Here is a 27819-nt window from a genome sequence, read left to right on the forward strand (position 1 = left end):
GTTACTTCACTTTTCTGTGCCTCAGTTTCTTTTAAATGGGGATCAAGGCTGAGCCCCCAGCCTGGCACATACCATTGTATTTTAGTAAGATGTGCTTATGGCGCACAGGCTTGTAACAAGTCCTTGTAGGGTTTTGCCCAGTAGGATGTCACAAATTTTGGTAACTTTATTCACTTTACATATACACTAGACAATTGCAGCTAATACATACATTATCTACAGTAAGCACTGAATTGGACAGTGTAGTAGAGAAGACAGATGGTGAAGCAGTGTCTAAGAATTGGTTTGATCTTTGCAGCACTCCTTTAGACAAGGAGTTTTCCTATCTTAGGACAGATTTTTGACATGTGCTATGAACATTGTAGCCCTGGGCTTCCGGTAAATGTACTACAGTTAACTTGGATCTCCCCTTGCAAAAATTGGTGTATTTACATAGGGAACAGGCCATGACGATGTACTGCACCATACAGCTGAACACTAAGCACACAAAGGGGGCAAGTGTTCAAATTTTGGGTGGATTTAGCCCCTTGAATGTTTCCCTTTTCAAGAATATTAAGTGCTTAATGTGTGCAGAGCACTAGGCGAGGTTACATACTTCCCTATAAAGGAGGATGGAGACAAGTCAGTTATAGGTCCCATTTCTTGGGGTTGGAGGTGGTTCCAGATCTTAGCTGGCTTAGGTGCAGCTGTGGTCTGCCCTACCCAGTGATCCTGCTGTATGTGTGACTGACAATATTTCTGCTTTGCTTCCCGGGTGGATTGTGCTTACCTATCCTTGTATTTTGCTCTCCCACATGCTCATTAAGGATGCTACTCAGTAAGTGCTCAAATGCCCATTCATAGGATTACTGTAGAGTGCTTACTGTGAGCAAGGCAAACCACTGTACTAAGTGCTTGGGAGAATACAATAACATCAATGCGCTAACAGTGTAGAGGTGGAAAACAAAGTACACTTCATAGGATATATCCTATTTTTCAACCCTCATTCAAGTTGGAATTGCAAAAGTGCAGGTATTGAAAATAGGTGACCTTTTTAGCCAATGTTTGGCTCAACTAGGGGCACTCACAGGGAGACCTAACTACCCCAACATCTGCTTCTGGAAATACCACCTTTGGGATAAATGCACAATGGCAGAAAACCATATAAAAAGGCAACAATATGGATACATTGGATTCAACCTTCTCCTAGAAAACTAAAAAAAATGTGTCCGCTTTTCACACTGAAGGCCCCGGCTGTGCACCAGTTGCAGTTCAAGCTTCTCCAGTTTTAAATACTGTTATGTCTCCTGGCACCCAAATGAGGTTTCTCACAGCTTGGTGGTGTTTTTAATCCAGGTTACGAACGCCGACACTTTAGTGTAGACCCCTGGAGAATCTTTGATTCCGCAGCCATAACCCCAGGAGGTCACCCCGTACACGACCCAACTTTCACCGGGCCTCTCGCACATGAGCGGTCCTCCGCTGTCCCCCTGGCAGCTGTCCACGCGTTTCTGTTCCAGGAGGCTTCCTGCACAGAGCATCCGCCCCGTAAAGCGGCTCTTGTAACGCTCCTCACAGAACCTCTTGGGGAGTAAAGGGATGGCTGCTTGTTGGAGGGTTCTTGAGTACGCTCGACCTGCCCAGACAGACCAAAATAGTTGAATTAGCCAATGCAGGACATGGCCAGTAATGGCCAGCCATCCACATATGCCTAACAATGTTCCAAAGTACCACCTTCCAACCTTTGAACTGGCTAAAGCATCACACGCACGCAGTGGAAGCTGCATAGGGTTTTGGCATTGTGATGTGTCCTGCTTTTCTCTTAATCAATTAATCGTATTGATTGATTAAACACAGGTGATAGTTCCTGAGCCAGGCTGCAAACAGGTATCGATCCACATGACCTGGCCCTAACAATCAGGACAGACAGGTCCCTTGCCTAGGGAGTTCAGCTTAACCCAACTCATAATACGCAGCTTCTAATGCCAGTCCACAAATGATTTCCTGGGGATGCTTATAGTTCTGAATTATACATAAAGGAACACATAGTTTTGTCTGCTAAAGTTGGGACAGGTCGGGATGATCAGACATGGGTTCAAGAAGCTAGTTATTAAAGTGTCAGCTCTTAGACAAAAATGGATGTCAGCCACTCTTAATTTGTTATCAAAAGTGTGCTCCTTTATCAGCTCTGCTTGTGAGCTTGATTCCCTTCTGTTTCACATGATAGTAGATTGACTCCAATGTCTGATCACTTTGGGCCCTCATTATAATAATGGCATTTATTAAGCGCTGACTGTGCTAAGCGCTGGGGAGGTTACAAGGTGATCAGGTTGTCCCACAGGGGGCTCACAGGCTGCTTTGCACATAGTAAGCACTTAAATAACCATTATTATTATTAATGCATAACGTATCAGGTACTGTCCTAGGAGATTTAATTTGCCACACGGTCAATTCTGAATTTCCTGGAGGGAGTTTTATTCACTTCCACTTTCATCTCTGACAATCGCAGAAGCTCCAGCTTGTGGGATCAACTCCACTGCTTTTTCTAAGGAAGGTTTAATCTGCTTCCTTATGATTCTTCCTGCGGGGAAATGGGGCATTTCTGAATTCCAGCGTTTGACAGGCAAACCTTGAGGGTTGATTAAGTGAAATCCTATGAAGAAAATTATTTTTACAGAAAACTTAAGGGAGGGTGTTATGCGGCAAGCTAACAAACGGACCCGCTTGTTTTTGCACTTAGTGCTTGTGTGTTTTAACTTCTAAAAGGGTTGCGTACAACGTTATGACCTGTTCCCCCTGGGAGGCTTGCCTTCGCTCTCTCCTACCCTCTTGCAGACACTTGGCAAGGAGAAAAACACAGGACGGCACTGGCGGAAGGAGTGAGGTTGTTTTTGCTTATGGCAAAGCAAGCAGCCAGACAGCTGAAAATGCTGAAATTCCTGAACCCAGAAGAAGTGGGAATGTTTCGGAGTTCTTAATCCTTCCACCGAAGCAGAAGAGAAATACAACCGGGCCTCAAAGTGCTAGGAAAAAAGGAGAGGAAGCTAGCGGATACAATCTGCCCCCACGGGTCAGAGAGACATGGAAATGAAACCCCTGCCCGAACCCTCAGAAGCAGATACGTTACAGCCACTCAGTGGCAGATTTCTTTTAACTTAATCCTTGATTCTGAGCCATGGCTAGTCATATTAACGGCAAAGAGCTCTTCCAACCTATGGTAAGGTCATCCCTGGAAGAAGCAGTCCAGTACTATTAAAATCTTTCAAACCGGAAATAGCTCCACGGACATCTGAGATTGCGGGACGTGAATCAGGCCCTTAATGAGGTAATTAATGTTGCTGAGTTTGGCCTTGGATCTGCCCTGAGAAAGCCCCAACAACCTCAGAACTGCCTCACTCCAGCCCCGGGAGATAGTCAGGACTATCTATTAGGTGTTTCGATTAACTATCTATTAGGTGTTCTCACTCACCTGTGTCGCCCCACCCCGTTACATAACAATTAGGGGCTGTTTTCTGGGGCCTCTCACGCTTCAGCGGCAAGCAGGCGGGCAAAACATGTGTGCTGAACCTGACACACCTCTCCTCTGGTCCTTGCAGCCTAACCAAGGCGATGTCGTAGTCGCTGCCGTCCGGGCGGTAATCGCGGTGAATCACGATCTGCCGGACTCCTATTTCCTCTTCGTACTCCTCCGGCACCAACGTGTGATAATCTCCAACTCGCACCGCGTAGTTTCGAGTGTTGTTGCCATACCTGAGGGACGGGAAGGAGAGATCGAAAGACCTTTATCTCCCCGTCCTCTTCCGAGTGCTGAGCACAGTGCTCTGCATTTTGTAGATACTTAAATACTATTGCTTGATGTGTAAGATAGTGTCCAATAAGAAAAAAATAATGGGTCAGCAGGAAAAATCGATTTAGCTGTTGTTCGTTGCTTTTGTCATGGGCACCTTCTTTTGCTCCACAACCGTGCCATTTTCTTTTTCCGTCCGTGAACCTGGTCACGAGAATCAATTAATGGTATTTATTGAGTGTTTTCTGTCTGCAGCGCTTGGAGCTAAACATTTGGAAGACTGACAGAATTGGTAGACACCATCCAAGCCCACAAGTTTATAGTCTAATAATCTACGTGCTATCCCAGCACACTCCTCCGATCTCCATTTTTTCTTACACCTACATCGCTTCCAAAAGTAATTTCTCTCCTTTCACTGTTCTTTTCTTACTGCCAAAAATAAGCAGCGTGGTTTAGTGGAAAGAGTACGGACTTGGTTGTCAGAGGATATGGGTTCTAATTCCGCCTCTTCCACTTATAATAATGGCATTTATTAAGTGCTTACTGTGTGCAAAGCACTGTTCTGAGCACTTGTCTGCTGTGTGACCTTGGGCAAGTCACTTAACTTCTCTGGGCCTCAGTTCCCTCATCTGTAAAGTGGGGATTGAAAATGTGAGCCCCCCAAGGGACAACCTGATTACCCCATATCTACCCAGTGCATAGCTACCCAGTGCATAGCACGTAGTAAGCGCTTAACAAATACAATCATTTTTATTATTATTATTAAATAAAGAGAAGGAGGTAATGGGGGGAAATCTAATCACCTGCTCCCTATTCCAACAGTCTCCAGTTTATTAATAAGACAGTTGATTAGTCACAGTTGAGGCTAATCCCCTCTGGGGTCCAGATCTCATAAACTCCTGACTTTTGGCAATGTTTATACTCTTAGTACCTGTGCTGTAGTCCAAATAATGCCTATTTTTAGAACATAAACACAGTGACACAAGGGTCTGACTGTCTTTCTGATGAATATTTTATTAGCATCCAGTACAGCACCATGTACCCAATAAACAATTTATTGACTGGCTGGATTCATTCACATTTCATCATCCTTTTCAAAACTGGCCTGCTGTCTATTGGGTCTACGGATCAAATTTAGACCACTTTATTTTTTCCCTTCTGTAGGCATAATTCTGCAATTCATGTTTACCTCATAAAATGTCAACATTTGAAAGTGTAAATAGTTTTAATGTATCAGCCTGAAGTTGAAGCTCTGCCTAGAACAAGTCTGGACATAAGAAATAACCTTTTAAACCAATAATGGCATTGTTCTGTCACTGAAATGCTTCTATCCATTGTCTTTCTAAGGGTAAACAACAATTGGGTCCTCAGCCACTTAGCTAAAAGGCTACATTCCTGAATGTATGTCACAATGATGACAATGCTGTGACACAAAGCAAACTATTTTGGAGTAATAAAAGACACTTCATTTTTATTTTTTCTGAACATTCATAACCCTGTCCAATGTATGTCACAATGATGACAATGTTGTGACATGAAGTAAACTATTTTGGAGTAATAAAAGACACTTCATTTATATTTTTTCTGAACATTCATAACCCTGTCCATGAATAACCCATGTGTTCAAATTTTTTTCTTGAATTCCTATTGACCCAGCTTTGACACATTCCCTCCGTGGCATATCTTCCCAACCTCAGCATCTATGCAAACAGCCTCCTGCAGCACGATTCTACATTTTGATTTCATTCATTCATTCAATCGTATTTATTGGCGCTTACTGTGTGCAGAGCACTGTACTAAGCGCTTGGGAAGTACAAGTTGGCAACATATAGAAACGGTCCCTACCCAACAGTGGGCTCACAGTCATGATTTATGTATGCTACTATTGAAGTACGTTTTTCATCTATTCATCTTTCCAGTCTCCTTATCCTCACATCTTTCTTGCAAACTTCTTGAAGGCAAAGATTATGTATTTTACTTCTATTGAATCCACCAGTCAATGCTATTTATTGAGTGCTTACTACATGTACAGGAAAGTACAACAGAATTGGCAGATGCAAACCTCTTTCAAGGGCTTAGTGCAGCCCTCTACCCCCACCAGAGCTCAAGTGCCATTGACTGAGGAGTAAATTTAGAGGTATGGGTATGTTTGAAGATGTAAGAGAAGCTCTGGTTTTCCCATTACTAAAACCATTTTTGTTGGGAAATGCCGAGTCTCCTAAATCCTCATATAAAAATCTCCCAATTTTTCCAGTTAAGGGCTATCAGAACCATCTTTTTCCATTTATTCTCAGAAAGCTTCTATGGCCAAAGTCTCTACCTCCATCAGCAAACAACTAAGCCCTGGACTACAACCGTGATTCATAGAAATTGGTTTTCCGAACCATCATAGCTGCAACAAACTCCTCAGTTCTGTGTCAAGAAGATTATCTGACAACTCCAGCACCTGCTGCCCGCCTGTTACACTAATCACATCCTGTCATGAGACTGTTTGCTTTTCACTCCATGCTTGCACCAGCACATCCGCGTTAAATGTGGAAAAATGAGTTCGCAGCCTCTCTAACCATTACCTCTTATGAGATCCATTATCGACAGTGGGTGAGCAAATCTAGGGAAAGTGTTGGTATTTTTGGTATTTATCGCTTAGCCCTAACCACAGTGAAAGACCTGTGAGAGAAGGTCACATTTTGTTGAGTTTCAAGTAACGGTTCCCTCCATTTTTCTCTATTGTTATTTTACTTGGCATGGCACAGCTGCTCATTGCTTCACCCGAATGAAAACGCTTCTTGAATTTCCTTGTGATTTGGCTTTTCTCTAGTGACTCCAAATCTTCTACCTGTGCCTCAAGTTAGAATGTGTGTGAGGGTGTCTTTCTCTTAACTCTTCTTCATAATTAGCTACTAGGCTCCCCGCCAAGTCACCTCACTTTACATAACTGCTCTCTTTGCCCACTTGTTTTTCTCCACTCCTCCCAAGCTAACCCTCCCTCTCAACTCTCCCATCTCCAACCCCTTGGCTCATGGTATTTCCCCAGTTCCTCTTTCCACAGATCTGACAGACCAAAAAGCCTCAGACCAAAAAGTCAAAGCCCTCCTGATTTGTTTCAAGGATTAAATCCCAGCATCTCAAGTCCTAGAAATCCATCAGTCATCTCGGGCACAGCTTATACCCATCCTCAGCACTTAGATATTCAATTATTTTTATTGGAAAATACTTATATATTTGTCTCCCCTATTAGAGGGTAATCTCCTTGGCAGGGAATGTGTCAGTTGCTTGTTTTGTACCTCCCATTCAGTACAGTACGCCGTGGGCATTACTCAATAAATGTGATTATTACTATTTTCTTCAGAACTTTCCCACATCTGTCACTCTCTGTTCAGGTTTCATTCATTTCTGATTTCCAGAAGTCTACTAGAGAAGTGAGTTTACGTACCTATTTGTCAGTCTTTGGTTTTCTTTGAAACATCTTTATTGTTTTCTGGGTTATCTGCACATTTTGGATGAATAAAGATATTTACATAGACCAATGTTTTGCAAGATAAAGTAACATCTATATATATACATATATATATATACACATATATATCTGTATATATATATATATATATATATATATATACATATATATCCATGTATGTGTAGTGGTAAGGCACTATACTAAGCGCTGGGGCAGCAACAAGATAATCAGGCTGGACACAGTCCCTTTCCCACGTGGGGCTCACAATCTAAATTGAGAGAGGACTTAATCCCCAGTTCACAATGCTTTAATGCTTTAATTTTCCTTAATACAACAAATTTGTTCCATATACAATTATTATTGTTTAAAAACAACAAAAAAGAAAGGTCTTATAATAATAATGGCATTTATTAAGCGCTTACTATATGCAAAGCACTGGTCTAAGCGCTGGGGAGGTTACAAGGTGATCAGGTTGTCCCACATGGGGTTCACAGTCTTCATCCCCATTTTACAGATGAGGGAACTGAGGCACCGAGAAGTGAAGTGACTTGCCCAAAGTCACACAGCTGACAATTGGCAGAGCCGGGATTTGAACCCATGACCTCTGACTCCAAAGCCCATGGTCTTTCCACTGAGCCATGCTGCTTCTCTATGCCATTTTGTAACCCCATCCCTGCCCCACTTGAGATGCCCAAATACAGAAATGGACTTTCATAAACTTATTTCTCACTAGACGTCTACTTATTTAAAGTGAAGGAAAATCCACTTCCTAGCATCAGGAATGAGCCTGCAAATCTCACTAAAACAAATAAATTCATAAATAACTAATTAATATCTCTCCTTCTCCCAAATATACAGACTAGCAATGGCTCAAACTGTTGGGAAGACTAAATAAGTAAAATCCCTTCCCAGTCAAGAGATTTAACAGAGTTGTGCTTGGAAATGTTTTATTTGTCCTCCACCGTGTCCCTCCTTCTTAATTCCCCAACACTTCCTCACCCCCACATTTAATCGGGCCCAGTACAGCAGCAGTCAGTCTAAACCTATCCTGAGATCCCTATACTCTTACAGAGATTATTTACGGAACAGTTGTAATGTTTGGAATTTCAAGAGCATCCTGGTTCTAGAATGGATTAGGTTGCCAGCCAAATATTTTTTTTCTCTCAGTATCACCTGTCCTCATGGGTGTGATTACATACAAAGAAGAAAACAATTTGGCTGAGGTTACCAACCTGTTAGCCAACATTTAAAAATTTCCCTGAGGGCCCAGGATTTCCAGAGAAAATTAAAGAAATTCCTTTATTCCCCGTACAATTTGAGATGGACTTTCTAATCGGACCATTTAGCCATTTGGATATGGTTTTGCTTCTCCCACCCACTTAAGTGCAAAATGCCCCTAAAAGAACACGGGAAAAAGGCAACTCTAACATTTCATTCCATTACAGTTCTCTACACACAGTAAGCATTCAATAAATTCAATTGTATTTATTGAGCGCTTACAGTCTATTTATTTTATTTTGTTAACTATTTATTTTATTTTTTATTTTGTTAATATGTTTGGTTTTGTTCTTTGTCTCCCCCTTCTAGACTGTGAGCCCACTGTTGGGTAGGGACTGTATATGTTGCCAACTTGTACTTCCCAAGCGCTTAGTACAGTGCTCTGCACACAGTAAGTGCTCAATAAATATGATTGACTGATTGATTGATTGAGCACTGTAAGCGCTTGGGAAGTACCAGTTGGCAACATATAGAGACGGTCCCTACCCAACAGTGGGCTCACAGTCTAGAAGGGGGGAGACAGAGAACAAAACAAAACATACCAACAAAATAATAATAATAGAAGCAGCATGGCTCAATGGAAAGAGCACGGGCTTTGGAGTCAGAGGTCATGGGTTCAAATCCCGACTCCGCCAATTGTCAGCTGTGTGACTTTGGGCAAGTCACTTAACTTCTCTGGGCCTCAGTTGTCTCATCTGTAAAATGGGGATGAAGACTGCGAGCCCCCCGTGGGACAACCTGATCATCATCATCATCATCATCAATCGTATTTATTGAGCGCTTACTGTGTGCTGAGCACTGTACTAAGCGCTTGGGAAGTACAAGTTGGCAACATATGGAGACAGTCCCTACCCAACAGTGGGCTCACAGTCTAAAAGGGGGAGACAGAGAACAAAACCAAACATACTAACAAAATAAAATAAATAGAATAGATATGTACAAGTAAAATAAATAAATAAATAAATAGAGTAACAAATATGTACAAACATATATACATATATACAGGTGCAGTGGGGAAGGGAAGGAGGTAAAATGGGGGGGATGGAGAGGGGGACGAGGGGGAGAGGAAGGAAGGGGCTCAGTCTGGGAAGGCCTCCTGATCACCTTGTGACCTCCCCAGCGCTTAGAACAGTGCTTTGCACATGGTAAGCACTTAATAAATGCCATCATCATCATCATCAATAAATGCGATTGAAAGAATGAATTCCACTGCTTCCTCTTTTCAAATTCCTTAACTCCCAAATGGAAGGATTGTCCAATCAGAAAGGGATTAGAAATGGAGCCTCCAAAACCTAGTAACGCTCTGGGCATGTCACACCCCACCTCAAAAATCTCCAGTGGTTGCCTGTCAACCTCCGTATCAAGTAAAAGCTCCTCAGTGTTGTCTTCAAAGCTCTCCATCCCCTCTCCCCCTCCTGCTTCACCTTCCTTCTCTCCTTCTCCAGCCCAGCCCGCACTCTCCGCTCCTCTGCCGCTAATCTCCTCACGGTGCCTCGTTCTCGCCTGTCCCGCCATCGACCCCCGGCCCACATCCTCCCCTGGCCTGGAATGCCCTCCCTCCACACATCTGCCAAACTACCACACTTCCCCCACTTCAAAGCCCTACTGAAAGCTCACCTCCTCCAGGAGGCCTTCCCAGACTGAGCCCCCATTTTTCTCTGCTCGCTCGCTCCCTCCCGACTCACTCCCTCTGCTGTTCCCCTCTCCCCGCCCCATAGCACTTGTGTATATTTATACATATTTATTCTACTCATTTTCATTCATTCAATCGTATTTATTGAGCGCTTACCGTGTGCAGAGCACTGTACTGTGTATATATCTATCATTCTATTTATTTATATTGATGCTGTCGATGCCTGTTTACTTGTTTTGATGGCCATCTCCCCGCTTCTAGAGAGTGAGCCCATTGTTGGGCAGGGATTGTCTCTATTTTCTGCTGAATTGTACTTTCCAAGCACTTAGTACAGTGCCCTGCATACAGTAAATGCTCAATAAATACGATTGAATGAATGAATAGCATTTTAGCAAAAGTCAGTTTCCCCCCATTTCTCTGTAGACCGAAGATTATCATGCATAAATTCCCTCTAAGAAAAGGGAAGCCTGGCTCATCCAAACATCCTCAGGACTCCATTTCCACACTTGCACGCCCACACTCTCTGTGAAAAATGATTTCTTTTGGTTTAGTTTTGAACTTACCACTGTCAAGCTTCGATAGACACATTCTCATGAGTGATCAATTGTGAAACCTCACATTATTATGATTGAGTATGAATTTTAAACTAACATTTCTTTTTCTAACAGATCATAATTGACATTTCCATCTTTCAACATGCCTCATGGAATCAGCCAGACCCAAAGATTTCCGATTTCCAGGCTAGGAAATTGTCTTGAGTTCCCAGCTGCTACGGTAGTTCTTAGGAAATACTTCAACAGGACGGGCAGGAGATTAAAAAAATAATATTAAATAAATTTGAAGTTCTTAACTCAGATCAAGTTAGGTGGGTGTGGACCTATTTCTTGCAAGTATACCCGATTTTAATTACATTACATTAATTACATTACATTTTTACCCCCAAAACTTATTTACCATTAGTACAAAAATTGGGAGGGACAAATCAGGGACTCAGAAAGCATCTCAAAACCTTAATGCCCAAATTACTGATAAATGCAATTGCTCTTTAAAACCGAATACAACCCAAACAATTGCCATTACGTAAGATTCACCAGGCAAATAGAAAAAATAGGACTGGGAGGTAAATCAAACATTCTGTTTTACCAAGTGAAATAATTCCTTCTACATAAAATGATAGAACTAAGACTAATGGATACATGCAGGTTGATAGACCTGTAGCTGAAACCTGACCCTATCTACCAAGCATGTGTTTTTTCAGCTAGGAGGAACAGTGATTAATTCACAAGAAGCAAAACGTAAATACAAATACAAATCTTTGGGTTGAAAACAAAAAGTCTATATGCCAAATGGAATAAGGAGGAAACAATACTTTTCTCTTGAATAATGAGGGCGTGTATTTCTTTATAAAAAATATTTAGGACTTTTTTAAAGATAAATCTGCCTTGATTTCTCCCAACCATAGATCTTCTCACGAGAATGAATAATGAGAAGAGGCCACGTTACATTCATTTTGATCAGAATATCCAAAACTTCCATTTTCCTATTGCCTAATATTAATAACTTGCATTTGGGTTCCATTGACAGTCTGACTCCTCCAGAAAACTGAACTTCTACCAGTAAGATTGTCACGCCACTTGGGCAAAACACATACTGGAAATTCATTGTATGTTGGGTGGCTGGTACTAAATAAAACACCAATTTCATATCACTCTAATCAAAGCAATCAGCAGCCTTTTTTCTAGCTGGGAGAGAGACGGGATTAAAAGTTGAAGTAAAAAAATTTCTAGCAGAGGCAGTCAGATCCTAGGAAGTTCTCTCTTAGTTGACTTGCTTTAATACTTTATTGCAGTTATATTATTTCACAACATTGGTCTTAACACGGAATTTTTTCACTGTTTAACCTCTAACATTACTGATTTCTGTGCTAGGGAATGATAATGGTAGTTTCAGATAACTTGGGAAGATCATTGAAAGAATTGAGGACTAGGAAATGCAGAAGGCCTTCCTCTTGTCTCTAGGGCATCTCCACTTGGTGGTCCTATTGAGATCTCAAACTCATTTTCTCATTTTCCCTTCTAAACTCTGTCCTCTTCCTAAATGAGAAGCAGTGTAGCCTCGTGGGTGGAACATGGGCCCGGGAGTCAAAAGGACCTGAGTTCGAATCCCAGCTCCACCACCTGTGCGTTGTGTGACTTGGGCAAGTTACTTATCTTCTCTGTGCCTCGGTTACTTCATGTGTAATAATAATAATAATAATCGCATTTATTAAGCGCTTGCTATGTGCAAAGCACTGTTCTAAGTGCTGGGAAGCTTACAAGGTGATCAGGTTGTCCCACGGGGGGGCTCACAGTCTTCATCCCCATTTTACAGATGAGGGATCTGAGGCACAGAGAAGTTAAGCGACTTGCCCAAAGTCACACAGCTGGCAAGTGTAAAATGGGGGTTAAGACTGTGAGCCTCTTGGGGTCCATCCTGATTACCTCGTATCTACTACAGCACTTAGAGCAGTGAGTGTCTGGCACTTAGTAAGCACTTAAGACCAGAGAAGCAGCGTGGCTCAGTGGAAAGAGCCCGGGCTTTGGAGTCAGAGGTCATGGGTTCAAATCCCGGCTCCACCAATTGTCAGCTGTGTGACTTTGGGCAAGTCACTTCACTTCTCTGGGGCTCAGTTACCTCATCTGTAAAATGGGGATTAAGACTGAGCCCCCCGTGGGACAACCTGATCACCTTGTAACCTCCCCGGCGCTTAGAACAGTGCTTTGCCCATAATAAGCGCTTAATAAATGCCATTATTATTATTATTATTATTTTAAAAAACAACAAACTTTACCATCTCTTGCAATAACACAACTACCCTCCTTCTCCAAATCCACAATTCTGGTGTGATCCTCGACTCCTCACTGTCCTTCAGTGTTCATATTAAATACGGTGGTATTTATTTATTAAGCGCTTACTATGTGCAAAGCACTGTGCTAAGTGCTGGGAAGGTTACAAGGTGATCAGGTTGTCCCACGGGGGGCTCACAGTCTTAATCCCCAGTTTACAGATGAGGTAACTGGGGCACAGAGAAGTTAAGCGACTTGCCCAAAGTCACACAGCTGTCAAGTGTAAAATGGGGATTAAGACTGTGAGCCTCCTGGGGTCTGTCCTGATTACCTCGTATCTACTACAGCACTTAGAGCAGTGAGTGTCTGGCACTTAGTAAGCACTTAAGACCAGAGAAGCAGTGTGGCTCGTGGAAAGAGCCCGGGCTTTGGAGTCAGAGGTCATGGGTTCAAATCCCGGCTCCACCAATTGTCAGCTGTGTGACTTGGGGCAAGTCACTTCACTTCTCTGGGGCTCAGTTACCTCATCTGTAAAATGGGGATTAAGACTGTGAGCCCCCTGTGGGACAACATGATCACCTTGTAACCTCCCCGGCGCTTAGAACAGTGCTTTGCACGTAGTAAGCGCTTAATAAATGCCATCATTATTATTATTATTATTTAAAAAAAACAACAAACTTTACCATCTCTTTCGATAACACAACTACGCTCCTTCTCCAAGAAGTCCACAATTCTGGTGTGATCCTTGACTCCTCACTGTCCTTCAGTGTTCATATTAAATATGGTGGCATTTATTTATTAAGCGCTTACTACGTGCAAAGCACTGTGCTAAGCGCTGGGCAACTGAGAAGCATGATAGCTGCCTATCCTGCTGAACTGTCTCGGCAATTTTTACCTTTAATGTATTTGCGAAGTACTTACTAGGTGCCAGGGCCTAATCTAAGCGCTGGGGTAGATAAATGCTAACCAGGTTGGACACAGTCCATGGCCCACGTGAGGCTCACAGTCTTCATCCCCATTTTCAGATGAGGTAACTGAGGCCCAGAGAAGTAAAGTGGCTCCCCAAGGTCACACAGCAGACAAGTGGCGGAGCTGAGATTAGAACCCAGGTCTTTCTGACTCCCAAGCCCGTGCTCCATCTACTAGGCCACGCTGCTTCTCGATGGCAGTCGGGACCGTTTGCCAAGTGAGGGACGCTATCGTTGCAACCTGTCAATCCCATCGAGAGCCTCTTCTCAAAGCACAGCAGGGAGGTATTTGAAAATTGCTGTCTGACTATTTGTAATCCCCAGCCTCTCGTCTATGCGGCAGGTCTGTGCTGCTATAGAAAGCAGCATGCCCCAGTGGAAGGAGAATGGGTCCGAGAGTCGGAGGACCTGGGTCCTAATCCAGGCTTCATCACTTTTCTGCTGTGTGACCTTGGGCAAGTCGTTTAATCAATCAATCAATCGTATTTATTGAGCGCTTACTGTCTGCAGAGCACTGTACGAAGCACTTGGGATTGGCAACATAGAGAGACGGCTCCTACCCAACAGTGGGCTCACAGTCTAGAAGGGGGAGACAGAGAACAAAACGTATTAACACAATAAAATAAATAGAATAGATATGTACAAGTTAAATAAATAGAGTAATAAATACGTACAAACATATAGACATATATACAGGTGCCGTGGGGAAGGGAAGGAGGTAAGGCGGCGGGAGGAGGGGGAGAGGAAGGAGGGGACTCAGTCTGGGAAGGCCTTCTAACTTCTGTAAGTAGCGTGGCTCAGTGGAAAGAGCCCGGGCTTGGGAGTCAGAGGTCGTGGGTTCGAATCCCTACTCCGCCACTTGTCAGCTGTATGACTTTGGGCAAGTCACTTCACTTCTCCGGGCCTCAGTTCCCTCATCTGGAAAATGGGGATGAAGACTGGGAGCCCCCCGTGGGACAATCTTGATTACCTTGTATCCCCCCCAGCGCTTAGAACGGTGCTTGGCACATAGTAAGCGCTTAACAAATACCAACATTATTATTATTCTGCGCTTAGAACAGTGCTTTGCACATAGGAAGCGCTTAATAAATGCCGTCATTATTACTTCATCTGCGGGGATTAAGAATCTGGGCCCCATGCGGGACTTGGACTGTGTCCAACCTGATTAGCTTGTAGCTAGACTGTGAGTCCATCACTGGGTAGGGACAGTCTCTATATGTTGACGGTCTGTACTTCCCAAGCGCTTAGTACAGTGCTATGCACATAGTAAGTGCTCAATAAATACAATTGAATGAATGAATATGTAATTCAGTACCTTGCACATAGTAAGCGCTTACCAAATACCACAAAAAGGGATGGGGGAAAAACAAAGGAACTCCATGTGTGCATTGTGGGTTGTTGATGATGCTCTGGACTCGCCCCTCCACCTGCATCTTCAATGTGGGAGCAGTTTAGCCCCGTGGAAAGAGCATGTGACTGGGAATCTGGAGCCCTGTGGTCTAATTCCAGCTCCACCCCTTCCCTGCTGTGGCAAATCACTGAAATCACTGGAAATTACAGCATTCTATCGCAACAGCTTGGTGCCTCAGTTGCCTCACCTACAAAATGGGTGATAGACTATCCCTTTCTCCCTCTGAGACTGCGAGACCCGAAAGATGGGTCCGATCTGGTTATCTTGTATTTATCTCGGTGCCCGGCACTTAGTAAGCATTTAACATCATCACCGCTGTTACCTCTTGAAGCAGTGTGCTGCCGTGAGCACCCAGCAGCTGCTGAGCAGCGTGGCGCCACACAGAAGCCGGCCGTCTCCGTGGGGCGATTTCAGCCGCAGAGCCACTTGCCAAGGCCAGCCGCCTCTAGAAAGAAAAAGAGCCAGGAGTGCCGTTTGTTGGAGGCCAAAAAACTAGCAGGTGAGCTCGGAGCGCCGGACGGGACTAGGCTTGTGATTTCCATCTTCTCAGACTTGGCTATTGGCTTCATTGTACCAATTCAATGTCGGCTGCACAAAGGACTCTATTCAATCAGTTGCATCTATTGAGGGCTCGCAGTGTGCCGCACACTGTACTAAGTGTTTGGGAGAGTACAACAGAATTGATAGACACAATCCCTGCCCAAGAGGAGCTTATATCGTCAGACACAGTGCCCTATCAGGTTTGGGGGATCATACTCTCCTTGTTGGCACAAGTCAGCACCCTCCTGTCCTTAATTATCCTTGAAGTGTCTGATTCATTCATTCAATCGTATTTATTCATCATCATCATCATCAATCGTATTTATTGAGCGCTTACTGTGTGCAGAGCACTGTCCTAAGCGCTTGGGAAGTACAAGTTGGCAACATATAGAAACAGTCCCTACCCAACAGTGGGCTCACAGTCTAAAAGGGGGAGACAGAGAACAAAACCAAACATACTAACAAAATAAAATAAATAGAATAGATATGTACAAGTAAAATAAATAAATAGAGTAACAAATATGTACAAACTTATATACATATATGCAGGTGCAGTAGGGAAGGGATTGAGCACTTACTGTGTGCAGAGCACTGTACTAAGCGCTTGGGAAGTACAAGTCGGCAACATATAGAGACGGGCCCTACCCAACAACGGGCTCACAGTCTAGAAGGGGGAGACAGACAACAAAACAGGACAGATGGATGGACAGACAGACACACGGTCTACTCTAGATGTCTGATACTCACCGTGACTAAGAGTTATGCCTGATTCACCTAAAGAAAGTGCAATGTCAGAGGAAGCGAGTCTTAAAAATGAACACATTGAATCTATAAAGATCTTTGGGGAGAATCAAGCAATGTAGCCAATTCTCTCCCCCATTCATCTAGAATGAAATGACCACATCTGGAAGGGTTGGGGTGGAGAGTCGGGTGAGGTGTGGTGAGGAAGCCGAAGATCTAAGAATGGGTTCTGGGGAGGGTGTTGCAAAATCTTTGTTGGCAGGGATTCTATCTTTTATTTCTACTGCAAACTCTCCAAGCACCTAGTGTAGTGCTCTGCTCACAGTAGGCACCCAGGAAAATGCTCTGTACCAAGTAGAAACCTAGCATGGTACTGTAGTTCCTGCTGCTGATGAGAATGACCTTCCCAGACTGAGCCCCCTCTTTTCTCTCCTCCTCCCCATCCCCCCCCGCCCTACCTCCTTCCCCTCCCCACAGCACCTGTATATATGTTTGTACAGATTTATTACTCTATTTTACTGTACATATTTACTATTCTATTTATTTTGTTAATGATGTGCATCTAGCTTTATTTCTACTTGTTCTGATGACTTGACACCTGTCCACATGTTTTGTTGTCTGTCTCCCCCTTCTAGACTGTGAGCCCGTTGTTGGGTAGGGACCGTCTCTATATGTTGCCAACTTGGACTTCCCAAGCGAATAGTACAGTGCTCTGCACACAGTAAGCGCTCAATAAATATGATTGAATGAATGACGATGGGGAGGATGAGGAAGATGGAAAGACTCCAGCCAGCTCTGGCCCTCCTGCTCCTGTAGCCACCGTGGCCACCACCGCCACGACGGCCACTTCTAGACTGTGAGCCCGCTGTTTGGTAGGGACCGTCTCTATGTGTTGCCGACTTGTACTTCCCAAGTGCTTAGTACAGTGCTCTGCACATAGTAAGCACTCAATAAATATGATTGATTGATTGATTGATTCAACCGCTGGTGAGACCTTGGTCCTAACCGCCTCCTGAAGTGTCCTGCTCCAGCTGCTCAGCTCGAGTCCCACAGAAGCTGAGAGCAGGGCTGCTGTGGGGCAACTGTCCGGGAGGAGAAGGGTTAGGGGCGGCGGAAACTGGTGGAGCTAAAGCAATCAGTGATACTTACTGAGCACTTACCATGTGCAGAGCACTATACTGAGCCTTTGGGAGAGTAGACTACAACTGAGTTGGTAGACGCAATCCCAGCCCTCAAGATGCTGCCATTAGTAGAGAAGCTTACATATAAAGACGGAAGGATACATAGGGAGAGGCAACAAGGCCAGACACAAATCTGCATGCACAAACACACTACACACACGATCACACATGTGGGTTGGTACCCAGCAGCCAGCAATAGCAGCAAATAATAGTAATGATGGCATTTGTTAAGTGCTTACTATGTGAACAGCACTGTTCTGAGCATTGGGGAGGATACAAGGTGATGAGATTGTCCCACATGGGGCTCACAGTCTTAATCCCCATTTCACAGACAAGGGAACTGAGGCCCAGAGAAGTGACGTGACTTGCCCAAAGTCACACAGCTGACACGTGGCGGAGCCGGGATTTGAACCCATGACCTCTGACTCCCAAGCCCGGGCTCTTTCCACTGAGCCACACTGCTTCTCTATGGTCCTGGTTACTATGTGCCAGGTACTAAGTGCTGGGAGCTGCAGGGGGAGAAGGGGGGGCGGGGAGTCAAGCAAATCGGGTTGGACACAGTCCCCATCCCACATGGGGCTCACAATCTTCATCCTCATTTTACAGATGAGGTACCTGAGGCCTAGAGAAATGACTTGTGCAAGGACACGCGGCAGAGAAGTGGCGGAGCCAAGGTTAGTACCCATGACCTTCTGATGCCCAGGCCCGTGCGAGATTGACTAGGCCGTGCCACTTCTCCGCTTCACACGCTGCTTCGGAGGCAGAGACAACAAGGTCCAACGCAAACACCGTGTGCGCGCGCGCGCGCGCACACACACACACACACACACACACACACACACGTGTCTCCCTGCCCGCCCCCGGATCCCCCAGGCCCACCCCCAGATGGTAACCCCAACGAGGGGAGAAGCAGCATGGCTCAGTGGAAAGAGCCCGGGCTTGGGAGTCAGAGGTCATGGGTTCTAATCCCCGCTCCGCCAAGTGTCTGCTGTGTGCCCTTGGGTAAGTCATTAAACTTCTCTGAGCCTCAGTTACGTCACCTGGAAAATGGGGATGAAGACTGTGAGTCCCACGTGGGACAACCTGATCACCTTGTATCCCCTCCAGCGCTTAGACCAGTGCTTGGCACATAGTAAGAGCTTAACAAATACCATCATCTTCATCAATATTATTATTATTATTATTATTAATCACACATGTGGGTTGGTGCCCAGCATGGGAGGTACAAGTCTGCCCCTCCTGCTGCCGCTTAGCTCCACCAGTTTCCGCTGCCCCTGACCCTTCTCCTCCCAGAAAGTTGCCCCACAGCAGCCCCGCTCTCAGCTTCAACGAGACAAGAGCCGGGCAGTTGGAGCAGGACACTTCAGGAGGCCGTTAGGACCAAGGTTTAGACTGTGAGCCCACTGTTGGGTAGGGACTGTCTCTATATGTTGCCAATTTGTACTTCCCAAGCGCTTAGTACAGTGCTCTGCACATAGTAAGCACTCAATAAATACGATTGATGATGATGATGAAGGTCTCAGCAGCAGTTGAAGTGGCCGTCGTGGCGATGGTGGCTACAGGAGCAGGAGGGCCAGGGCTGGCTGGAGTTTCACCAGATGCTGCTTTAAGCACTTAGTCTACTGCTCTGCACACAGTAAGTGCTCAATAAATACGATTGAATGAATGGGGGGAGCCTGGCTGCTCCCTTTGTGGCCAGAAGTGGGGCCTGGAGGTGGTGTGATCCATGGGACCATATTTGAGGATCGTATTCCCCTCAGGGGGCACTTGGGCACTCTTCGGGCTACCTTTTAGCCTGTCTGCAGCCAGACTCTCAAGAAGTGAAATTTGGCAGCATTACATTCTTTCTCCGGGGCAGAGGGGGAAGATGACTCCTCATTCTTAACTGAATAAAGTTCCTGTTGTTGTAGGGGCCCATCCAAAGTGAGAACCAAATTTCATTCACTGATGTCCAGGACAGAGAACAAAGAAACCAAATGGAAAGCAACAAGATCTAAATGCCTCAGAAATAGAAAAGCAGCCTGGCCTAGTGGATACACAGGCCTCGGAGTGAGAAGGACCCGAGTTCTAATCCCGGCTCTGTCACTTGTCTGCTGTGTGACCTTGGGCAAGTCGCTTCACTTCTCTGGGCCTCAGTTACGCCACCTGTAAAATGAGGATTAATAATAATAATGATGGCATTTATTAAGCACTTACTATGTGCAGAGCACTGTTCTAAGCACTGGACTGTGAGACCCAGATGGGACAGGGACTGTATCCAACCTGATTACTTTGTATCTACGCTAGTGTTAGTACAGTGTCTGGCACATTGTAAATGCTTAACAAATACCGTAGAAGAAAAAAAAAAAACCCTCACAGACAGCAATACTCAACATTCATTTGCTCCCCTAGATCAGAGACAAAGAATGGAAAACACAAAAATAAAAAATGTAATGAGAGATCGGGCCATGGGCTACTTGTAACATACATAAAGGCCAAAAGAATGTCAGCGTGTCAGAATACAGGAGTTATGGCCCAGCTGACTATCATTTTACCTCAGAGAATTTTTCCCACCAATGATCCTCTTTTGCCGACGTTGCAGTAACCTCAAACCACAAACAGATGAAAGGGAATCTAAATCGGAAACAAGATCATTAATTCAGGAGACTAGACGGATGATACAGAACTTTGAAAGTAAATGACAACCCCCACCTTTTTAAAACATTTTGTCAAACTGAAATAGTACCTTTTCTTATATAAAGTCATTTGCCTGCGCAGCAGGGAACCTATGTGTTGGGAGCAGATGAGTTACTTTCTTTAGGTTCCCATTTCTCCCATTCATTCAATTGTATTTATTGAGCACTTACAAATCAAGTTTTGCCTTCTGATTCGTGTTCATTTTCCCCAGCTGCTTCTATGAGTACAGTTCTGAATTAGGAAAAGGGCCAGCCTTTGTTCCAGAAGTGGGAAATAGCCCAAGTTGCCATTTCCTCAGGGTCATTTCACCTATCCAGTACAATAGTACTTGTTGCCGAATTGTACTTTCCAATTGCTTAGTACAGCGCTCTGCACACAGTAAGCGCTCAATAAATACGACTGAACGAATGAATGAATGAACTCAATATTAAGCCACATTACTGTTCATCTATTTTTTGAAGATAAAGATTTCTGTAGATTTGTAAAAATAAGTGCTTTAAAAAATAAATGTGTGTGCGTGCGTGCATTGATTAACTGGACATGGGCAATTAAAAAAAAAAACTTTGCTCAGTTGCCAAAATACCTTTGGCCAACCCTTGTTAGGAGAAGCCATGTTCTAAATACCAGGAGAAAAAGAGATCAGTACATAATGACTGTTTCCTGGTTTACATCAGAGCGAAGTAATCACACAGATGATTAACTTTTTGATAGGCTCTATTGCCCTGCTTTCAAGAGATTTAAATCTCTGAGGTTTCAATCCAAAGTTTGTTTGTTTGTTTTCTTCTGAGTATGTTCTCTTATTTCAAGTGATCCTGAGGACCAATAGCCTGTATCTTTAGAACTCCTAATGGACCTTGTTTGGGGAACCTGATTCCCAGCCATTGCTAAGGAGTTGGAGGAAGAAGGGAAAGCTGTGCAGAGTGGGGGAAAAAAAGGAGACTTCCCATTAAAGAAACATTATCTTTTGGCTACAAATAGTCTTTTCTGTATAGAAAATGTATAGAGGATACTCAGGACACACCCACTGTGATTCCACCGCTGCCCATACGTGCTACTCCTTATCCCCACTGCCCTCCTATAGGGGAAAGTTCTTTGAGGTCCCATCAATCTATAAGCCCTTTTACCTGTATTGCTGTTCCCCAAAGCCTTCTTGCCAAAATAGTCACAGATGACCCCTGCATCCTCACTGTGACGACAGTTGTGCTTCCCAATATCTTGTTTGATACAGTCGGCCAGAGACCGCTCGTTTCCTGTGCACTTGACGTTATCCACGTGGATGGGCCCTTTTCCCTCCCCAAAATATGCCATGGTTCTCGCTCTGGATGGGCCCCTGAAAGTAGAGCACCAAGAGGAACTTGACTTTGTTCAGTTCAAAATGAGGAATCATCTTCTCCCTCTGCCCAGGAGAAAGAGTGCAGTGCTGCCAAATAAATTTCAAAGGCAGTGAAGCATCCAAACCGTTTCCATCTTGGTAATTTACTAAATCCTTGCTTGAGGTCAAGCAAATCATACCACCCTAAAAATTAAGTATTCTGGAATTTCCTAAAAAAAAGAAAAAAAGCTCTGAAGGAGGGTAATAATCGTTTATTTGGAACTATTCATTAAAATGTGTAATATCATAGTGATATTGTTTTAAAAAGAAATCACTGCAGTACAGAATTGATAAGGATTAGACTGCTAACCCTTTCCTGAAAGCACTTTGATACTTACGGCAGCCCCACATCACTCATGTAAATATTCTTTTACTCTAATGATGACATTTAAGTGCTTACTATGTGCAAAGCACTGTTCTAAGCGCTGAATGAATGATTACTCAATTTCCCCAAGCTATAAACTACTTTAACGTCCCCTACTCCTGTAGGCTGTAAGCTCCTTGTGAGAAGGGGTTATGTCTACCAACTCTGTTGTATTGTACTTTCTCAAGTGCTTAGTACAGTGAACTGCACAGAATAAGCATTCAGTAAATACTGTGAATAGATTGATTACCCATGATTTTCTTTTTCTCAGAAAAACCTATCTGTACTGAAATAAAAAAGATAAAATGTGGTTTAAAGTACTGCTTACACAGAAAAAAGGTGGAAGTATGAACTAATTAGCCAAAGATAATAGAAATTAATTTTCAATCATGTTGAGTACTTTAGTTTTAAGCAAAAAGCACGTTAATGTATTATCCAGGCAGTTTTACTCTCCCTGAGACTTCCAAAGATGGCACTTAATAAATAAGTCCACTTTTCAAAATGGACATTTTCAGTGACAGCACAGTGTGTCTTACTGCAATATTTGCAAAACTTCTCCAGATGAATAAGAACAGGCTCAAAGAAACCAAATTACTACTCCCTGATAAAGCATAATTTTCCACTGACAAGTAGTTTTGGAAGCGATCAGTATTTTACTAAGTTTAAATCCAGTTGACCTCTTAGGACAACACAGATGACATTTTATTTAGGATCCTTTATTCCTACGAGGAATTTTATTTTCCAATTGCCATTGTCCAAAGCATATTATTAATAATGATATTAATACTAATGATACTCTGTTGTACTTTCCCAAGTGCTTAGTACAGTGAACTGCACAGAATAAGCGCTCAGTAAATACTGTGAATAGATTGTTTGCCCATGATTTTCTTCTTCTCAGTAAAACCTATCTGTACTGAAATAAAAAAGATAAAATGTGGTTTAAAGTACTGCTTACAAAGAAGTATGAAATAATTAGCCAAAGATAGTAGAAATTAATTTTCAATTATGTTGAGTACTTTAGTTTTAAGCAAAGAGCACATTAATGTATTATCCAGGCAGTTTTACTCTCCCTGAGACTTCCAAAGATGGCACTTAATAAGTCCACTTTTCAAAACGGACATTTTCGCACCGTGTGTCTTACTGCAATATTTGCAAAACTTCTCCAGATAAATAAGAAGAGGCTCAAAGGAACCAAATTACTACTCCCTGATAAAGCATAATTTTCCACTGACAAGTAGTTTTGGAAGCGATCAGTATTTTACCAAGTTTAAATGCCATTTACCTCTAAGGACAACACAGATGACATTTTATTTAGGACCCTTTATTCCTACGAGGAATTTTATTTTCCAATTGCCATTGTCCAAAGCATATGATTAATAATGATACTAATAATTACGATGGTATTTGTTAAGCATGCACAATGTGCCAAGCACTGTTCTAAGCACTGATTTAGATATAAGATAGTCAGGTAATGAATCTGAAACTGCCCCTCAAGCAGGTAAACCCGCTCTCCTACAGTGTAGGTTTATCAATCAATCAGTGGTACTTATTGAACCCTTCCTGTATAGTACAGTGCTCTGCACTAAACACTTTGTGATCTTGCAAAACCCCCCATTAAGGAAAACGGTTTTCAATGCTGGACACACGCACACTTGCAGAAGCCCTCACTCTTACATTGCAGGGTCTTGTGACATTCTAGCCAAATTGCAAGGTGAAAAATTGCATTGTGGCAGAACCAGGTGCATCATTAAATTAGGCACTAGGTGAGGATTTCTCGAGAAATGGGGAAATGGGGTTTCCTGTCCAACGTCTCTCTCTTCCCCCTGCCAATTATAGCTGTTTAACCCTTGCTGTGTCTTCCAGGTGACATCTCTCCCTGGTTCCACTAAGCTTTGTGGGAGGAAGGTATGGGCAGGGCTGCCATCTGCAACAGTGAAATTTTTCAGGTCCCTGCTCTTAGAGGCCGAGATCACATAACCAACGTGAGGTGCTCACATCACACTTTCCTTACACCCCTGGAGAAGCCCAAATACTAGCTAAACGATTAACATTTTTAATCAGGAATTATTCAAATCCATCATGAACCTGAGTCTCTGCCCATGCTGGAGACAGCCCGAGCTCCTGGGAACCCGTACCACTCCGACTGGCTTTGGTTTGTCGGGGGCTGAAGGAAAATTAACTCTAGAGCTGCTCACGTATGCTAGTGCTCCGCACACAGTAAGCATTCAATAAATACGGCTGAATGAATGACACAATATTTACAAAAGGATCATGTGAATGTGTTCACAGAGGGTAAATGTAATATCCACTCCCCTTTCCTGATAAGGAATCATAGTGAATTGCAAGCTCTTAGAGAATGCCCTTTTTATTGAAAAAGGAAACCAATCCCATTGTTGAAAATCTGTTCATAAAAATTTGATACCTGACACCACTAAGGAATTGATGCTCAGTGGTTCCTCTATGACCAGAGCAAGCAATCCAGATACTCTTCCCACCCAACATTCAAAGGAAAACTATGAATTAAGAACAAATGAATTTTGAGAATCAAGCACTTGGGAAGAATATCTTGACCTCTTTGCCTCAGTGGTATGGGTTTTCTGAGTTTATGTGATCGAAGACACCATTCGAAAATGGCTAAATCAAGTCTAATTTAAACTGAACAACCCTTCCACCACTCCACTATGAACTCCAACTTGACACTTCAGGTTTTGGACTCTAAAACTAAAATCAAAAAAAGGCTTCTATCCATTTGCAATATTTTAGAATAAGAGCCCTATAATTTAGAAACTTAAAGAAAGGAAAAATTCTGTTGCATGTATCAGTAATAAGACGGTAATGCAGATGTCCACCTAAGGAAAATTTGGTTTGAAAATTCAGGATTTTTGGAAGCCACAAAGCACCTGCATTTTATAATTGTACGCTTATTAGCTGCTTCTCCTCAGTTCAGCAACAATCGCAGGCTATCTGCTTCTCCCTAAGAAACTGAGAATGAAAACTGACTGGAGAGTGGATCCGAGAGTGAAAATGTGGTGTTTTTCAACCCTGGTCTGGACTAAATATTAAATCAGATACTTTGAGTCACCTCCCACTAGTGACCACCAAATTCCATAAATATGTCAGTAGTCAGAGGGAGAAATGAGATTAGACAATAAGAGATACTGAGGAAATGACTTCCATTTGCACTACTGTGAACCCCTTTCCTCCCCTAACTTAAATGGTAAGTTGTTGTTAAACAGTTGTTAAACATCTCTATCTTTTTTGAGGCAGTTACAACTTCCTGGAGTTATTCACAACTTGAAATCAAATGAATTCCTCTCCTCCCCCTCCTCTGCCCCCCCCCCCCACCTCCTTCCCCTCCCCACAGCACCTATATATATGTATATATGTTTGTACCGATTTATTACTCTATTTATTTATTTATTTTATTTGTACATATTTATTCTATTTATTTTATTTTGTTAATACGTTTTGTTTTGTTCTCTGTCTCCCCCTTCTAGACTGTGAGCCCACTGTTGGGTAGGGACTGTCTCTATATGTTGCCAACTTGTACTTCCCATGCGCTTAGTACAGTGCTCTGCACACAATAAGTGCTCAATAAATATGAATGAATGAAATGAATCAGAGGTAAAACCAATTCCGGTGGAGAAGGGCTCTTCTTTACGTGCCTTGCAGGCTATCCTTGGAAGGGGGGTTAGGCTGGTAGGAGAGTCATGACTTAATCACTCCTGCAGTTAAGTTTCTCCTACCCACCAGATTTTCGAATCTCATACTGGAGATCCCCTCATGGATGCAGATAGACCTGTTCTCAAAGCCATACAGTAGGTTAGTCCTGGACTGTGAGAGACCAAAAATTTGGTCCCTAGACTGCTCGTGGGTGGGGAACACCTTGTTATTTCGTTATATTATACTCTCCCAAGTGCTTAGTACAGTGCACAGCACTGGGCCACGCATCCTGAGAGAAGCAGCGTGGCCAGGGGAAAGAGCAGAGTCACTGGGCAAGTCATTTAATTTCTCAGTGCCTCAGTTTGTTTTTGTAATGGCATTTGTTAAGCACTTACTATGTGCCAGGCATTATATTAAGCCCTGGGGTGGATACAAACCATTCAGGTTGGGCACAGTCCCTGTCGCACAAAAAGTCACACAGTCTTAATTCCCATTTTACAGGTGAGGCATCTGAGGCACAGAGAAGTGAAATGATTTGCCCAACGTCACACAGCAGGTTCACAGCAGGCTGCTGCAGAGAAGCAGCGTGGCTCAATGCAAGGAGCATGGGCTTTGGAGTCAGAGGTCATGGGTTCAAATCTCGGCTCCGCCAGTTGTCAGCTGTGTGACTTTGGGCAAGTCACTTAACTTCTCTGGGCCTCAGTGACCTCATCTGTAAAATGAGGATGAAGACTGTGAGCCCCCCGTGGGACAACCTGATCACCTTGTAACCTCCCCAGCGCTTAGAACAGTGCTTTGCACATAGTAAGCACTTAATAAATGCCATCATCGTCATCATTATTATTATCATTATTAAGTGGGGGGACCGGGATTAGAAGCCAGGTCCTCCGACTCCCAACTGCGTGTTCTTTCCACTAGGCCTCGCTGCTCTTCAGAAGTATCATTCTTTGTACTTCCCAAGTGCTTAGTACAGTGCACACAGTAAGCACTCAATAAATACGATTGAATGAATGAATGAATTCTGAGAGAGCTTTAGCCCTACCTCATCCCACTTCCTCACTCCCACCTCATCCCACTTCCTCAGTCCCTCATCTCTTGCCTGCCTTGGGCTGTTATTTTGTTAGTATGTTTGGTTTTGTTCTCTGTCTCCCCCTTTTAGACTGTGAGCCCACTGTTGGGTAGGGACTGTCTCTATATGTTGCCAATTTGTACTTCCCAAGCACTTAGTACAGTGCTCTGCACATAGTAAGCGCTCAATAAATACGATTGATGATGATGATGATGAGAGACTGGGCTGATTGCTGCCACTCTTCCAAGCCCCACTGCTACCGCTCCAGTCAGATCACCATCCCTTCTCCCTGGACACTACCACTCCATGTGCTGCAACATGGTGTAGTAGAAGTGTGGCTCAGTGGAAAGAGCCTGGGCTTTAGAGTCAGAAGTCATGAGTTCAAATCCTGGCTCCACCAATTGTCAGCTGTGTGACTGGGCAAGTCACTTCACTTCTCTGTGCCTCAGTGACCTCATCTGTCAAGTGGGGATGAAGACTGTGAGCCCCCCGTGGGACAACCTGATCACCTTGTAACCTCCCCAGCGCTTAGAACAGTGCTTTGCACATAGTAAGCGCTTAACAAAGGCCACCATTATTATTATTATTATTATTATTATAGTAGATAGAACCCGCGCTTGGGAGTCAGAAGGACCTGGGTTCTAATCCCAGATCCTCCCCTTGTCTGCTGTGTGACCTTGGGTAAGTCACTTCACTTTGCTGGGCCTCACTTCCCTCATCTGTAAAATGGAGATTGAGACTGTAAGCCCCATGTGGGACAGGGACTGTGTCCATCCTGACTCACTTATATCCACCCCACCGCTTAATAATAATGGCATTTGTTAAGTGCTTACTATGTGCAAAGCACTGCTCTAAGAGCCGGGGAGGATACAAGG

The 27819-nt window shown here is 43.6% G+C and overlaps 1 protein-coding gene across 1 annotated transcript in view; it reads right to left on the minus strand.

Moving 5' to 3' along the window:
- Positions 1-924: 924 nt before the first annotated feature.
- The window catches only part of PRSS12 (serine protease 12), a 73656-nt gene continuing 46761 nt past the window's right edge, over positions 925-27819 (minus strand). Inside the window, exons 9-13 of the mRNA XM_038755044.1 lie at positions 21601-21806; positions 20335-20413; positions 15661-15783; positions 3449-3729; positions 925-1615 (exon numbers count right to left, since the gene is read on the minus strand). Of these exons, the coding sequence (XP_038610972.1) occupies positions 1308-1615; positions 3449-3729; positions 15661-15783; positions 20335-20413; positions 21601-21806 (997 nt within the window). The 3' untranslated portion in view covers positions 925-1307. The remainder of the gene's footprint in view (positions 1616-3448; positions 3730-15660; positions 15784-20334; positions 20414-21600; positions 21807-27819) is intronic.

The sequence above is a fragment of the Tachyglossus aculeatus genome, chromosome 12 (assembly GCF_015852505.1).
Source record: "Tachyglossus aculeatus isolate mTacAcu1 chromosome 12, mTacAcu1.pri, whole genome shotgun sequence".
NCBI classification, from domain to species: domain Eukaryota; kingdom Metazoa; phylum Chordata; class Mammalia; order Monotremata; family Tachyglossidae; genus Tachyglossus; species Tachyglossus aculeatus.